Genomic DNA, 13764 nt, shown 5'->3' with positions numbered 1-13764 from the left:
CCTGGTGGGTGCCTTAGAGGGTCTGAGGCGCTCTCACCGTGCCCCCGCTGGTGACAGGGCAGGCCCTGGACAGCCAGCTGCAAGGCAGAGGCAGGCCTGGGGCACTGCCGCACCTTGGGCCAAGCAAGGGTGACCCGCACAGTGGCCGAGCCAGACCTGGCGCAACAGGTGCAGAGACTGGCATGTCAGAACGTTTATTAATACAAAAATGACACAATAACTTACTCCCTTTGTCACACAAAGGGCTCGGTAGAAAGAGCTCTGGCCTCCTAAGGTAACACAGGTAAGTGAGAGGTGGGTACTTTTCTCTTGTCCCCCGAGACAGCGGCCTTCTCCTGTCCCCAAGGGGAAGTGCAGCCAGCACAGGAGCTACTGGCCACGTGGGGCCTGGGCCGTGGGGCTTGGCACAGGAGCACCCGTGTGCCCCTGCCTGCAGCTGGTTCGCAGGCAGCACAGACCAACACAGGGTGCAAATGCAGAGTATCTGGAGACCACAGGCACTGGATGCCAGAGGGTGTGCAAGCTGCAGTGGAGGAGGAGAGAGAAGTGGCTGCTTCTTCCCATAGCGCTGAGGGGTCTGTGGAGCACAAAAAGTGAAGCAGCAGGACAGCGGCTGCGTGCGGGCAGGGGGATGTGGGGCTGGCTGGAAGCAGCCCTGCCTGCCTGGCTGCTGCCTCACACAAGCTCTAGCCTGGCAGAGGCAGGAGGCCAGCTGTGGCTACTTGTCACACTCCAGATCCTGGGCCCCCTCAGCGCCCTGGTAGTGCATCTCACAGAACTCCTGAATGCGGCTGCAGGCCTCCAAGATCATCTCCTCAGGCACGGTGATCACCACACGGAAGAAGTTTGGGTACTCAAAGCACTGAAATGAGAAAGGACGAAGCTGGCAGATTACCTGGGATAGTGCTGTAGTTTCAGAGCCCTGCCTCGGGGCCACGTGCTGTGCCAGCAAGTGAAAATGGGCAGTGTAGGACAGACTGGAGGACAGCAGGGCTGGGCGCTTGCTCCCTTCGACTGTTTTTTCTGTTCCAAGCAAATCTCCCATCTCCATCTGCATAGACATGATGCTGTGAGGGTGACAGGCCAAAGGACTCTGTATGGACTACGCAGGATCCAGGGGACGGGCTGGAAGGAGCTAGGGAAGGAGAGGGCTGGAGAGTATCCAAGGCCCCGTGCGTATTCAGTGCTGGAAGTGGCGCTGGAAGGAGGTGGGCACAGGGCACAGATGTTCTCAGCCTGTTGTCTGTCCCAGTGCCTACGGGGGCGGGGGACTGGAAACAGGGCGAAGAAAGGAACATAGGCAGTAGCGGTCCCGGGCCTCTGAGGGAGCGGCTTCAGCAAGGAGGTATGGGGGCACATAGGGTTCAGGGATACAGCTCTGCCAACTTGAGAAATACAGAGCAAGCCTGGAGCTGGGAAGATCCTGGCAGCCTGACTGAGAGCTATTAGTGGGCCAGAGACCGCCAGTCCCCATCCCTACACACTGCACTTGGAGCTCACGGCCAGCACGTACACACCATTACAGACCACGGACACGGCACACACAACTCCCAACCTGTCCCCAGAGCTCAGGGCTGCAAACCCCTGTTGCTTCTGTCCCCATGCTTTGGCCCCACAGCTCCCGGGGGCTCTCAGCGGTAGGCTCACCGTAGCTGGCAAGCAGAACACAGACTGCTCCGAGATGAGTCGCTCAGTGAACTCCACATCATTTTCAAACTCGGGGAAATGCTCCATCTCAATTCCAACCTGCAGCAGAGGGATGTAACATGGCAACCAAAGGCACCAAAACTATCTGCAGTGTCCCTGCTTACCCACGTGGCCCAACAACTTCCCAGTCAAGGGCAGCGGTCTGCCCTCAATTTTTGCTCATGATTTGGGCTGACTGGAATGTAAGACACAAACAGAAACATATAAATGAAAATTGGGGCTTCTTTAAGAAGTATTCATTAACTACGTAAAGCTGGAATTTCAGTTAAGGACAACTTTAGTAAAAAAAAAAAAGGCAAAGATACAGTAACCAATTAGAAGTGAAAAGGAATAAAAAAGATCTTGAAAAAGAGCTTGGGAGAGAACTCTAGTCAATATACATTAATAATTCTGTCATGCAAGAAATCCGTATGGTAAGAAAAAGACAAACGAATGTTTTGGTTTAAAAAAACCCCAAAGATAGCAAGTTCTAGAACATCACAAACAAAATAAATCCTTGCAGGATGATATAATTGGTAAAATGACACTGAAATGCCAAAATGTTCAATAAATATTTCCGTTCTGTATTTGGAAAGGAGGAGGCTGTCCCTTTATCACATAAGGACAGTGATATCCTGGCCACTTGTTTATAACCAAAGATTACTTTAAACATCTCATGACAATATTCTTAAACAAACCAGACGAGAGATAATTTGTATGCAGAAGTTCAGAAAGAGCCAGTGGAAGAAAAATTTTACCAGATAATTTAATTTGAACTAAATGTTCAGATACAGTAGAAATACAATAGGTGTGAAAGAATCTCAGAGCTGTGCCTCTACACAAAGAGCATAAGCAGAATGACCTGTGTAGCTCTGCGTAAGATTGGAAACAGAGCCAACTGATAGAGGCTTATCTATAGAACATGAGTGAGACTGATATTGCAGTGTTCTCCAGTTCTGGGTCCACATTTTTAAAAGCTGGTGAAAAACTGGAGACACTATGAGACAAAAAAAAAAAAAAAAAAAAAAAGGAGATTAAAAACATGTTAAAATTAAGCGACTTAAATGTCTCAATTGAGCTCACTGAGATGAAAAAGGAAATTTCACCACATCATCAAAAGTTTAAAAAAACCCAGGTATGGAAGAAGGCAGAAAAAGAGGCAACAGCATAGGCGGAAGACAGACATCCTAGTAGGAAGAAGGCTACATCTTCAACAGGAGATATGATACTCTGACTTGTGGTGTAGGGGCTTCCCATTGCCAGCAGGCTTCAAATCCAGGTAAAACAACGTTGTCTTGCAAAGTACAAGTCATTGAGTTCTGTGCAGGAACAAGGGGGTTAATGTACCAGCCTCTGCTCTGCGAGAAGTCAACAACATATTCTGGCCTTCTAAAGTGACCAAGGGATGCGTCTACTGCCCAGGGCAATGTGAAAATGCACGGTAACGGAGACCTGGTGCCAAGCACCAATCTGAAACCGTTGACAAGCATTGGCAACGAGACCTGGTGTGAGTGTTGATGATCTGGAAATGGCATGTCACTCTCCTTGCTTACCATGAGGTACATGGCTCCGGCGGGCCGGACAGGCTGGAGGCCAGGGATAGCTGATAAGGCAGCATAACAAAGGTCAGCATTGGACTGAAAAGCAGAAAGGAGACATTTCAAAACAGGAGAAATTCCAGGAAGCAGCTCAGCAAATGGAAGCCAAGCTCTGGACCAGGACTATAAACAGGTTTGCCCACTGCAAATAAAGGGACAACAAACGCAAACAGCATGGGTGATCATGGCCTTGAGCACAGCAGGTGAGACTGAGCTGAGCTCAGCAAGTCAGTGCCAAACATCCCATCCCCTGGGTCACCAGCTCCAGCTGCAGGGCTGGGCTGCCTGAAACTTATCACAGTCAGTATTTCTGCCCCAGTTACCATGTCTCCTGCTGGAATTGGATTTGTTGGGCTCTCCTAGTCACAGACAGAACTTGCACCTTGAAGCAGGGTGGGGAGGGATGATGAGCTGAAAAGATATGACTCTCCAAACAATCCACGAACAAACTGTGCTGACCTGTTGCAGCCTGTTTACCTTGAGGATGCTGAGGGTGTTGTGGTAGAACTCAGGGGGTGTTCGGTGCAAGATACGTTCCAGTGCCCCTTGGACAATTGTACAGGGTCCTAGGATCCTTTGACTCAGTCTCAGAAGGCCGTCCCTGATCTGAAAAAACATGGTGGTATTTGCTGCTCAGACTGTGCTTCCCTGAAGGAAAGGGACAGCTCCAAGGCCTACTCTGTATTTCTACAGCTGTTCACACCCCTCTCTTCAGGGAGCATACAGAGTACTAAAGACCATTTGCTTGACTATATATATATATATATATGTATATGTATATATATATGCCAGGTATTTGCAGACCGTTTACAGTGTCATTCTCTGTTCCTCAGTTACAGATTGTAACACCAACAGAGACAACCTTTGGAGCTTCCCAATCTGACTCAAGCCAGGCTGGAATATAGCTACTACAAATAAAGCCAGAGCTGTTCCAAATACCACTTTGCATTTCCCTTAGGTTTGGGCCCACAATCCACACTTTCAAAGCCAGGTAGGGACAACCAGCATTAGCTCTTCTGCTCACTCAGTTGGTCCTCTCTTCTCCCTCTTCCTCTGCAGAAAGCCCTCTAGGTGGAAAGGTCACTGTAGTAGATGGTTGTTCTTGTAACGCAGCTGAACAAATAGCCAGGTAAAGCACTGGCAGCGCTGCGAGGTGCTTCGTACTTACTTTTAAGAGAAACCATATAAGAGCACATAGAGACCACAGGTGGACTCCACATGCTGGATAAGCCATGCAATACCTTCAGCGCACACTGGAGCTATTTGAGAGGAGAAAGAATTAGAAGCACACAAAAAGGACAAGGCATATACGAAGGAGCAGCGGAGACAAGGAGTGTGTTACAGTGTAGATGTGGGTAGAAGGCCGTGTATGGGAGCAGGTGGAGTAAGGAAGGGACATGAAAAGCCTAGAGGTGCAGAAAAGCATGTAAGCGACTGGGTGACACCCACGTGAGAGCAAAAGAGCAGTACGTGCGTGTATCAGTTAAAGCCCTGGTGATCCACACACTGAAGACACTGCAGGGCTGTTGCCATGACAGCGACACTCAGCAGTCCTCACCTCATTACCGAAGATGTCTCTCCTGTCATGAATTAGGATCCAGCCCATCCGCCAGCCAGGGACTAGCCACCGCTTTGCCAAGCCACCACAGGACAAGATTGGCACATTGGTGCTGAGAGTTGCAATGGGTTCGTATTTGCAGTCAGCAAACACCTGTGACAGGAGGCTGTGTTAGGGCTGTCCCTACCTCTTACTGTGAGAGCTGTGGGGGCGTGCAAGAGGCACAAGAAGAAGGGAGGCAGGGAAGCCACGGGAAATTGATGGTGAAAGCTCCCAGCTTCAAGGTATGAACATGGTAAGCGCACTCACATGAAAGCGACCCGTTTGGGAAGAGGAAAGGAGCTGGACATGAGAGGTACCCCCAGGACTGCACACCAGAGGACTGGGAGCTCCAGGCATGGACCCGGGCACAGTATAGGGGAGTGGAGCTGTCGCTCACCTCCGGAGACCTGGCTGCCATGGCCAAAGGGCAAGTGCCTCAGAAAGGACAGGCAGCGTGGGGATGCAAAGGACTGCAGCTGACACTCACCATGTCTCCATAGATCTCGTCAGCAAGGATGGGCACGCACTGTCTTGATGCCACTGTGGGAGAGAGGGCATTCAGCCTGGCCACCCTGCATCCTCCGTGGGAGCAGACTTGCCCTTTGCTGCAGGGCCTGGCAGGGCTCTGAGGGAAGCTCTGTCCCAGGGCAGAGGGTCCCTATCTTCCCCCTACAGACCGTTCATTCGGAGAGCCCAAGCATTGGAGATCCCTGCCCTGGCTGAGCCTAGTTCTGCTCTCACCTGTGGGGGCAGGCAGCACAGCCCTCCCACTGACAGGCCAGGGCTCGGGAAGCGTAGGGCTCCCTGGGAACGCTCTCCCTCTGCGGAGCCAGAGCGGACAGACGAGCAGTCCAAGCCACACAGAGCGTTTGAGGAAGAGCGAGACACACGCTCTGCCTGCTCTTGCCCAGATAAGGCAACACCTTCACACCGACCAAGCCCTGCTTCCTGAGCTGGAGTCAGTCATGAGGAGAGGAGCAAAGCCCTGGGCCACGGTGATCAAGACATGGGCAATGTGGGCAGACACTAGACTGCAACCACGCCCCAGATACACACAGGCAGGCTCACCTGCCAGGATCTTCTGGAGGTGGCTCTTGCTGAACACAGAGCCACAGGGGTTTGACGGGTTGTTCACAATGAGGCAAGCTGTCTTCTCATCCACCAGAGACTCCAAGTGCTTCAAATCAATTTCCCAGGCCTTCTCTGGCTAGTGAAGTGAAGAGAAGGGGAAGTAACGCCTGAGGAACTGGACTATACTTCTTCCTCTTCACAGTCTTTAAGCTACACAGGATTTTAGCATCTGCTCTTTTATGCCCCATAGAACACAACTCGTCTTATCCCAGGCTGGTATCTAAACCAGCTCATGGGAATCATGCTGTGGAAGTCTCTGTCTCTTCCCACTGATTGCAAAAAGGAGCCCCGCACAACCAAGTCAGAGGAGGAATATGAAACTTGGAGCCATCTGTCACATGCAAGATAGATCGCTACCCTGTGCAACATACCAGGGGACTCAGACTGCTGAGAGGCCTTCATACGTTCTGCATCCTTCTCCCCTCTTCTTCAATACATCAACTCGTCTGTCTCATGAGCCCTGCCCTTGGAAGCACTCTCCTTTGGAGACAGCAATGTTTATTCACTGACAGGACTGCAGGCAGAGATGAGAGGGGCATTGTCTTCTAAAATTTGAAGGGAAGTTTGCTATCTTGCAACGTCCTGTCTGGCTCAGATCGCAACTTTGGCCATAGAAAAACAAACACAAGGACTGATACGCTGCCACTTTTTCTTGCCTTCCTGGCAGAAAGGCAGATTTAGGAGACTACAAGTCTCTCTCATGTGTTTGTTAATATTTATTTAGAGGGATCAGTTAGTTCCTGGTGTCACAATACACCTGAGAGAGGTGTGTGACGGGATGGCTCACATTTCCTGCATCCCAAAGGTATGACATCAGGGAGCTGCCATAAGAGCCAATGCGGTGACTAGGCACTGGTGAACGCTTGCCACAAAAAGAGATCTCCCTTTCAAAGCAGAGGGAGTTTAGGTGTTTTCTAGCTGGCACCACTAAAACTGTAGAGGAAAGATGGAAGCTTATGGCTCTGCAAGACTGAGTGTGACAGAAAGCTACAGTGTGGCTACTCACACAAGGGCCACGCACGGTCTCCTGTACTGATCACTGGATTTTGAGTACTGCTGGATTTTTGTGTTTTGAAATGCCCAGGGAAAACCCTGCTCCTTGCAGAAAAGAAACTTGACAGTAATCTTCAAAAAAAAAAAAAAAGAAGTCTGTATGTCACTTGCTCACCACTTTCATAGGGATGAAGGCAACAGAGCAGAACTCTGGCTTTCGGAAAGAGCTTTTTTGGCAGGGGTGCTGTGTACAGTCACTCTGGTTGCTTTAGAAATCGTCGCTCGTAGAGGACAGAAAGGAAATGCAGCAGTCAGGCAAGCACCAGAATGCACAGGAGCAGAGGTACAGTGTCTATGCTAATTTCCAGTCAGAGCAAGTTCCTCCTGAGCCAGAGCAGATCTTGCCCCATGCGGCTTCCAGAACAAGGGAAGATGAGCCAAATGACTGACATGGTGTCCTATATGAGACATCTCTCCAAGGGCAGGCTGGTGTGCTCCTGCACTCACGTTGCTGTGGCCTTTCCCTTGTGTTTGAGGTAAGTTTTAAAGTTATGTTTTGATTTAGAAGCAGTTTGAGATAAATAGACTTGTCTGAATTGGCACAGGAGGACCCAAAGTTGCAGCAGGCGAGAGTAAGGACGGTGGCTGACTCCCTCCCTCCCCACCCTGCTTGCAGTTGCAGTATCTCTGTAAACAGTTCTTTTGTAAAAGAGCTAAGTTACCCTTACCAGCAAGGAACTTTTCTGTTGTCATTCAGCAAATGCTCTATGAAGCCTACCGGAGCAGAGAGATTGGTAAGACCAACAGCAAAGAAGAGAGTGCGATGAACGCGTAAAGCCAATAGCTAGAAACTGCAAATTTGCAAAACGTGTTACAGATAAACTGGGTAACTGAATCTCCATGTGAGAACCTTTACATGTATGGAAACAAAACCCGAGGTTATGCATAGCAATAGGTTAAAAATATTCTTCAGACAAAGAAACTGTTGTTTCCACTTTCACTGTGGGAAAGGGGGGGGGGGGGGGAGAAACAGTGGAGCCTAGAATATCAAAGCAAACGAACACGTTTGTTTCCTGAGTGTCCCTGCACAAAATGAAGTGGCAGAAAGATAAAAATATAGTCGTTTTCACAAAAAACAACAAGCAGCAGAAGTGGTAATTAATGCCTCTGTCAAAGACAGCATTTATACATCACTCTGGAGATGGTACAGCTTTCCAAGTTAAGGAGATCTTTGTGCACATACTGTTTAATGCCTTTGTCAATGACATGGGCAACAGGACAGAGTGCACTCTCGACAAGTTGGCCGACAACAGGCGGTTGCCTTCCCCTCTCTTAGGGGAGACCGCATCTGGAATACTAGGTGCAGTAAAAGACAGACTTTGGTTTAGTGGAGTGAGCCCAGAAGAGGCCACAAAACTGGTCGGGGTAGGCATACAAGATGCACAAGGAGAGGCTGAGAAGGTGGGATCTGTTTAGCTGGGAGAAGAGAAGACAACAGGAAGGCCTTACTGCTGTTTGACACGACCTAACAGGAGGGCGCAGAGAGGCTGGAGCCACACGCTTCTCAGAGGTGCACAGGCACAGGATGAGAGACTCAATATAAGAAGAAAATTTGTCCCAGTGAGGGGGGTCAAACCCTGGAAGGGGAGACCAGACAGGCTGTAGGATCTCCATTCTTGGAGCTACTAAAACTCAGCCAGACAAGGCCCCTGCTCTACTCGACCCTGTTGTATATAGGGGGTTGGACCATAAAGCTCCAGAGGTCCCTTGCAACCAAAATTACTCCACAACTTTGTGATTTCAGATGGCAGTAGCAAGACTTGAGTGAAATGGATCTTGCCTTAGAGAGATGCATCCAAAGAGAAGGACAGCTTGGGAAAGGAACAAAACACCGCAAAAACCTGTACGCAGACTTGAGGACTCCGGTGTGCAGTGAAGACAAATGAGCTATAAACGTGGCCATCAGGGACTAGAGAGTGATATGTGGTGGGCAGCAGGGAAGTCACAATGAAACATGCTCAACCTCCAGGCAACAGAGCATAGTTTTTAACTGAACCATTTTGCCCTAGTTCTGTAGAAACAAAAGAAAGAAAGCAGAACCAATGTGTGTTGCTATTGAGGGTGTAGCAGTTTGGACCAGCAGAAGACGTTTAGGTAGATCACAAACCATCGGCAAGTACCATGAAATCACCATTGCTGAGCACAAACAACTGTTCCCCTTGTTCCAGACTACAGAGTTGAACACGAAGACACATTATAGTCATTAAAGTTACAAGCCTTATCCACATGCTAGTATTTGTGCTCCTCACTTCACCTGACCTTTGTTTCTCTCTCCATAATTTAAACTGATCCAGTTTGTGTTCACACGATTGGAGGTTATTCTCCGTGACTCTCTTCTGCAAGATGATGACTGCTGGCCAAAACAATTTTAAAGTAGTGTCACTTCTTATTACCTCGCTGATGCAGTGAACAAATCTCCCCATCACATCAAGAACAATTGATTCTTATTATGATTAGTAATGTTTGTTTTCCAGTCTCTACCTGAAAAGCTGAAAGTCTTCCATAATCACACAGTCCCTCACTGTATTTATTATTCTAATACCATGGAGATCTGTGCGTGTAATCACACAGGGCCACTAAGACCCCTTCCATCATGCTTTCTTCTAAGTTCTCTACAAAGAGATTTTCAGACAAGCAAGTGTGGTTTTTACCCCCATCATTAGTTACTTGTCACATGACTTTTACTTGTGTTTCTACCCTTTGTGAACAATGCATGTCCTTGAATACCTATGTTCCATTCATGAGGGCTGATCTATGGCAGTCTGTAAGTTTCCCCCACTCTAGGACCAGCGTCAGGAGCTGTAGTTCCTCTGTTTTACTGCCGATTCCTTGCACTAGGAAACAAACATCTTGGCCATATCTGCCTGACGTTATTCCATTCCCTGGCTGGTCTCCAATATCACCTGCCTTTCCATTACTTGAGTTAACATTATTTTCTCCTTACTACCAACCCGTGTACTAACTGATTTTATTTTTGCTTATCTGCCTTTTCATTTTCTTATGGAGTGACATAAAAAGGTATTCTACCGTGGCTGGACAAGCAAGACAGCTCTGCCCTGGAGCTGTCTGTTCAATAGCGGGAAGTAGGGATCCGTAACCCGGGAAGAACCTTACTGGACCATGTTCCCATGTCTTCTAAAATAATGCAATGGCAACGCTCATTTATTGGCTTCATTGTACTATAGCACTGTAATATCTCAAGTGGTGGGGGAATGGGAAAATGGGAAAACAGGAGAGAAAGACAGACACTTAGGTAAATTAGGCTCTAAGAATGAGGTCACATAATACTTTACCAACACATCACAGAAAAGAGAAAAATAGTAAGGAAAAAAATTGTATTTATTCAGCTTTTGAATTCATGTCACTGGTCAGCTTCTGCCTTCTTTACGTACGTAGGCAGTCTAAAACCAGAAGTCAGCACGTGCACTGAAGCTTGGAGTAGAACAGCTAGTCTAGAGTTGAGAGGAACAACAGCAATAAGCAGAGCTGAAGCATGCATAGTCCACACAATGCGCTAGAGTGCAGAAGACCCTATGCTAGCACCAACTACTTCTGTCAGGCATCCAGGAAATAAATCATTCAGACCTATTGACAGCACCTGTTTGCTCTGGCAAGGCTCCAGGGAACCCTGACTCAAGTCCAATAAGCTAGCGGAAGGCAGCACATGACAAAGCAAAAGGCTGGTGTAGGCCTGGGCTCCCAGCACTGTGAGAGAGCCCATGCCAGACAGCCAAACCGTGAGGAAGATCCAGGGCTTCTGCCCCTCAGGCAGCTTCCCCAGTGCTGGGATCCCAGGCTGAAGGCCAATATAGAAGATATAACCCCAACCTTGTTCTGACTAGTTGTTAAGCTTAGCTAGCCAGCTTTTAGGCGCCTTCCAGCTACTGGAACCCTGCTGAGGCTGTGTCTTTCTTTCGTGGCTGTCCTGTCAATAGCAAGACTTGGCCCATGCTGAGCCTTCCTTCTCCTCCAGAGCGCCTCTACCCTCTCACGGTGTGGCTTGCAAAATCCCTCCCAGTCACCTCAAGAAGGTATTGTCTCCCAGCCCACTGCTGCCACCTCCTCTTACATCCACAGTCTCTCCCTGGCCACTTCTCCTCCCTGTGGAAACCTGTCTGTGCCTCCCTTTGCCATGCACCAAGTATTTCCTGCCTCCAGCCCTCATGGGTAACGCCACCACAGCAGGTCAGCTCATCTGGCCTCTGACAGGCCTGCACAGCCTGGGAAAATGAGGTTATGTGCCAGCCCTCAAGTACAAAGAAGCTTTGCACGGACACCTTCCCCTGAGGTCCTCCTCCCACTCCCACTCCCACTCCCAAGCGATGCTCCAGCCTCACCTGAGCTCCCTGGCAGGCTGGGCCCTGGCTCGCCAGGGCCTCCCCGATCGTCCCCCAAACGCCTCCCTGCAGCCGTCCTGGGTCCAGCTCAGGGCAGACCACATCTTCCCACTGCAGGTGTACAGGGTGGCTACATGTTGGGGTGGGGGGGAGCAGGCCAGTCCAGACAGGCTCTCATGGCCAAGGGCCATGGCCCCATGGCAGGAAGACACTCGGGGACTGGTCCAGGCTGCAGCCCCACTGGGGGCAGTCAGGGCTGCTGGAAGAGAGCGTGGGCGAGGCCAGGGCCAGGGGCTGGGCTGCACCCAGGTTCCTGAGGCACCTGGGGGAGCTGATGGCCTCACTGCTGGCAGGTGTGATCGGGCCCAATCTGCCCGCAGCGCCAGTTTGCCCTGCTGGGTTGGGCCCTGCTGCCAGCCCCTTGGGAAGCCGAGGACTCGAACACTGCACCTGCATCTGCCCATGAGCTGAGAAGTTCCTTCCTTTCCCAAGGAAAGCGCTAGGCACGAGGTTGCCTCACTGCCTAGGTCCCCATGTCTGGGGTAGGTCACCCTCCTCCTAAGCGTGGCCAGTCCAGACAGCACGGAGAAGAGCAGAAGCACGCTGCAAGCCAGCTCCAAGGTATACAGCTGGTGCTCCCCAGCTAAGACAGGGAGGATGGCTGTGGATCAGCCATAGAGGCACTGAGGGAGTTCTGCCAAAGCACTGCAGACCTTGTCCGAGCATCTTGAGGAAGAGCAGCTCCAGACCTGTGTCTTGGCTTCTTCCTTGGTCTCACTGCTGAAGGGGCTTTCTTTGGCACAAGCACCTCCAAAGACCAGCTTAGGCTAGTTTGTATGGCTGGCAGGGTGCTCTAGGCTACACCCACACTGTGACGCAAAGCGTCTGGGAGTCTAACGCCTGAAAAATGATACTAGCACATTTGTGGTTTAATGCTAGTTTGCTATTGCAGCAGGAAAAACCTAGGTGTGGACAAAAGGCAGTGTTATGTTTGCAAAAGACGGCAACAGAGGATGTGGCTTTGAGAAATCTAAACGTCTGGAGATTTATGAGCTATATATATGCCTATACCTCCGGCTCTCTCAGTGTCCCTGGCCAAATGCTGCTGGGCTAAGAAGAAACAGAACGGTGATAATCATTGCAGAGTATTTGCATGTTAACAGACATCTCTGAGGGGACTCTGAAAGGAAGGGGGTCCCCGAAGGGAGAGCGGTCTGAAAGGAGCAGCTTTCTCTAAAAACAGGAATGGGAATTAAAGCCACAGACCCCAAGATACGTGGGGAAGAGTTCAAGGAGACGGATGCAACTTGACAGCTGTAGCAGATGCAAGACAGCATAACAATGCAGCAATGTCATGCTGTAAAGGTCTCCTGGCCCAACAGACCCCTCACACACCACCCTACTTATTGTTTGTCGGTGTTTTGTCTTAAGCAGCTCGGGTTATTTGTCTCTATTCGGAGGTCTAATGGCGTGAAATCTCTGAAGCCATCTACCATTCACCCATAGCCCCAGCTTCTCTCTCTTTTTGTTCTGGGATGGCTTTCTTTGAAGGGAAAGGATGTAGCAGGGACACTCAGCTGATGTGTCCATCACCTTTGCATACACTGCTATCTCTCTCGTATAGATACCTCCCCTCTAACGGAGCACTGGTACCCAGGCTTTGTCCTCGGCAGGGGAGGCAATGAGATGTCTACAGAACCTGGCAGGAGGTCTGGCAGTGTGTAATCTAGAGCTAGCTCACTTTTCCTGTCATTTGGGAGGCGGGGTCAACCCGTGGATCCCGAGTCTGCAGGAGGACAGGCGAACAGAGCAGTAGGTGATGACACGAGGCACTCCGCAAGTCGCCCCTCTGTCAGTCTGAGAAACGGCTCCCCGAGCCCTTGAGCCGCTCACCAGCACAGGTGGTCCGATGGGCATTATCTCCTCTTGACTGCACAGCCACTCCTCCCGTTGCCACGGAACAAACAGACAGCAGGCAACCGGTTCCTTATTACTTTACGGAGCTGACGCATTCAGCAATCAGTAACCCTGGCACTGCTGGTGTGTCACGTACACCCCGAATAGTACGAGCATTTCATGGGGTGCCACCCCCTTCTTCACCGCTGCAGCAGGAAACACCTGGCTGCCCTGGCCTTGAACGCTTAGGCACCAGCACCTGGCATGGCTGGCTCCGGCCCGGGGGGCAGCACGGGACGCTGCGAGGGCCGACGGGCAGGTGCAGACAGGGCTGTTCTGTGGGGAAGGGCCAGGCCACCTGTGGGGAAGGGCCAGCGAGCCTCCGGCATCAGCGGGGCCGGAGCGGCCAGCGCCGGTCTGTGCCAGGCTTGCGGGGCCCATCCTGCCCTCAGGGCCTGGTGGG

The 13764-nt window shown here is 50.5% G+C and overlaps 1 protein-coding gene across 1 annotated transcript; it reads right to left on the bottom strand.

Moving 5' to 3' along the window:
* Nucleotides 1-718: 718 nt before the first annotated feature.
* LOC140656927 (tyrosine aminotransferase-like) lies at nt 719-13322 on the bottom strand. The gene is made up of 9 exons (XM_072873211.1): nt 13299-13322; nt 12119-12232; nt 5953-6091; nt 5372-5424; nt 4843-4995; nt 3762-3890; nt 3240-3323; nt 1648-1746; nt 719-862 (listed from the first exon to the last, which is right to left on the bottom strand). The coding sequence occupies exons 1-9, from the start codon at nt 13320-13322 to the stop codon at nt 719-721; spliced, it is 939 nt and encodes a 312-aa protein (XP_072729312.1).
* Nucleotides 13323-13764: the final 442 nt, after the last annotated feature.

This window comes from Ciconia boyciana, chromosome 9, assembly GCF_034638445.1.
Source record: "Ciconia boyciana chromosome 9, ASM3463844v1, whole genome shotgun sequence".
Taxonomy (NCBI): domain Eukaryota; kingdom Metazoa; phylum Chordata; class Aves; order Ciconiiformes; family Ciconiidae; genus Ciconia; species Ciconia boyciana.
This window is presented reverse-complemented; position numbering and strand designations above follow the sequence as displayed.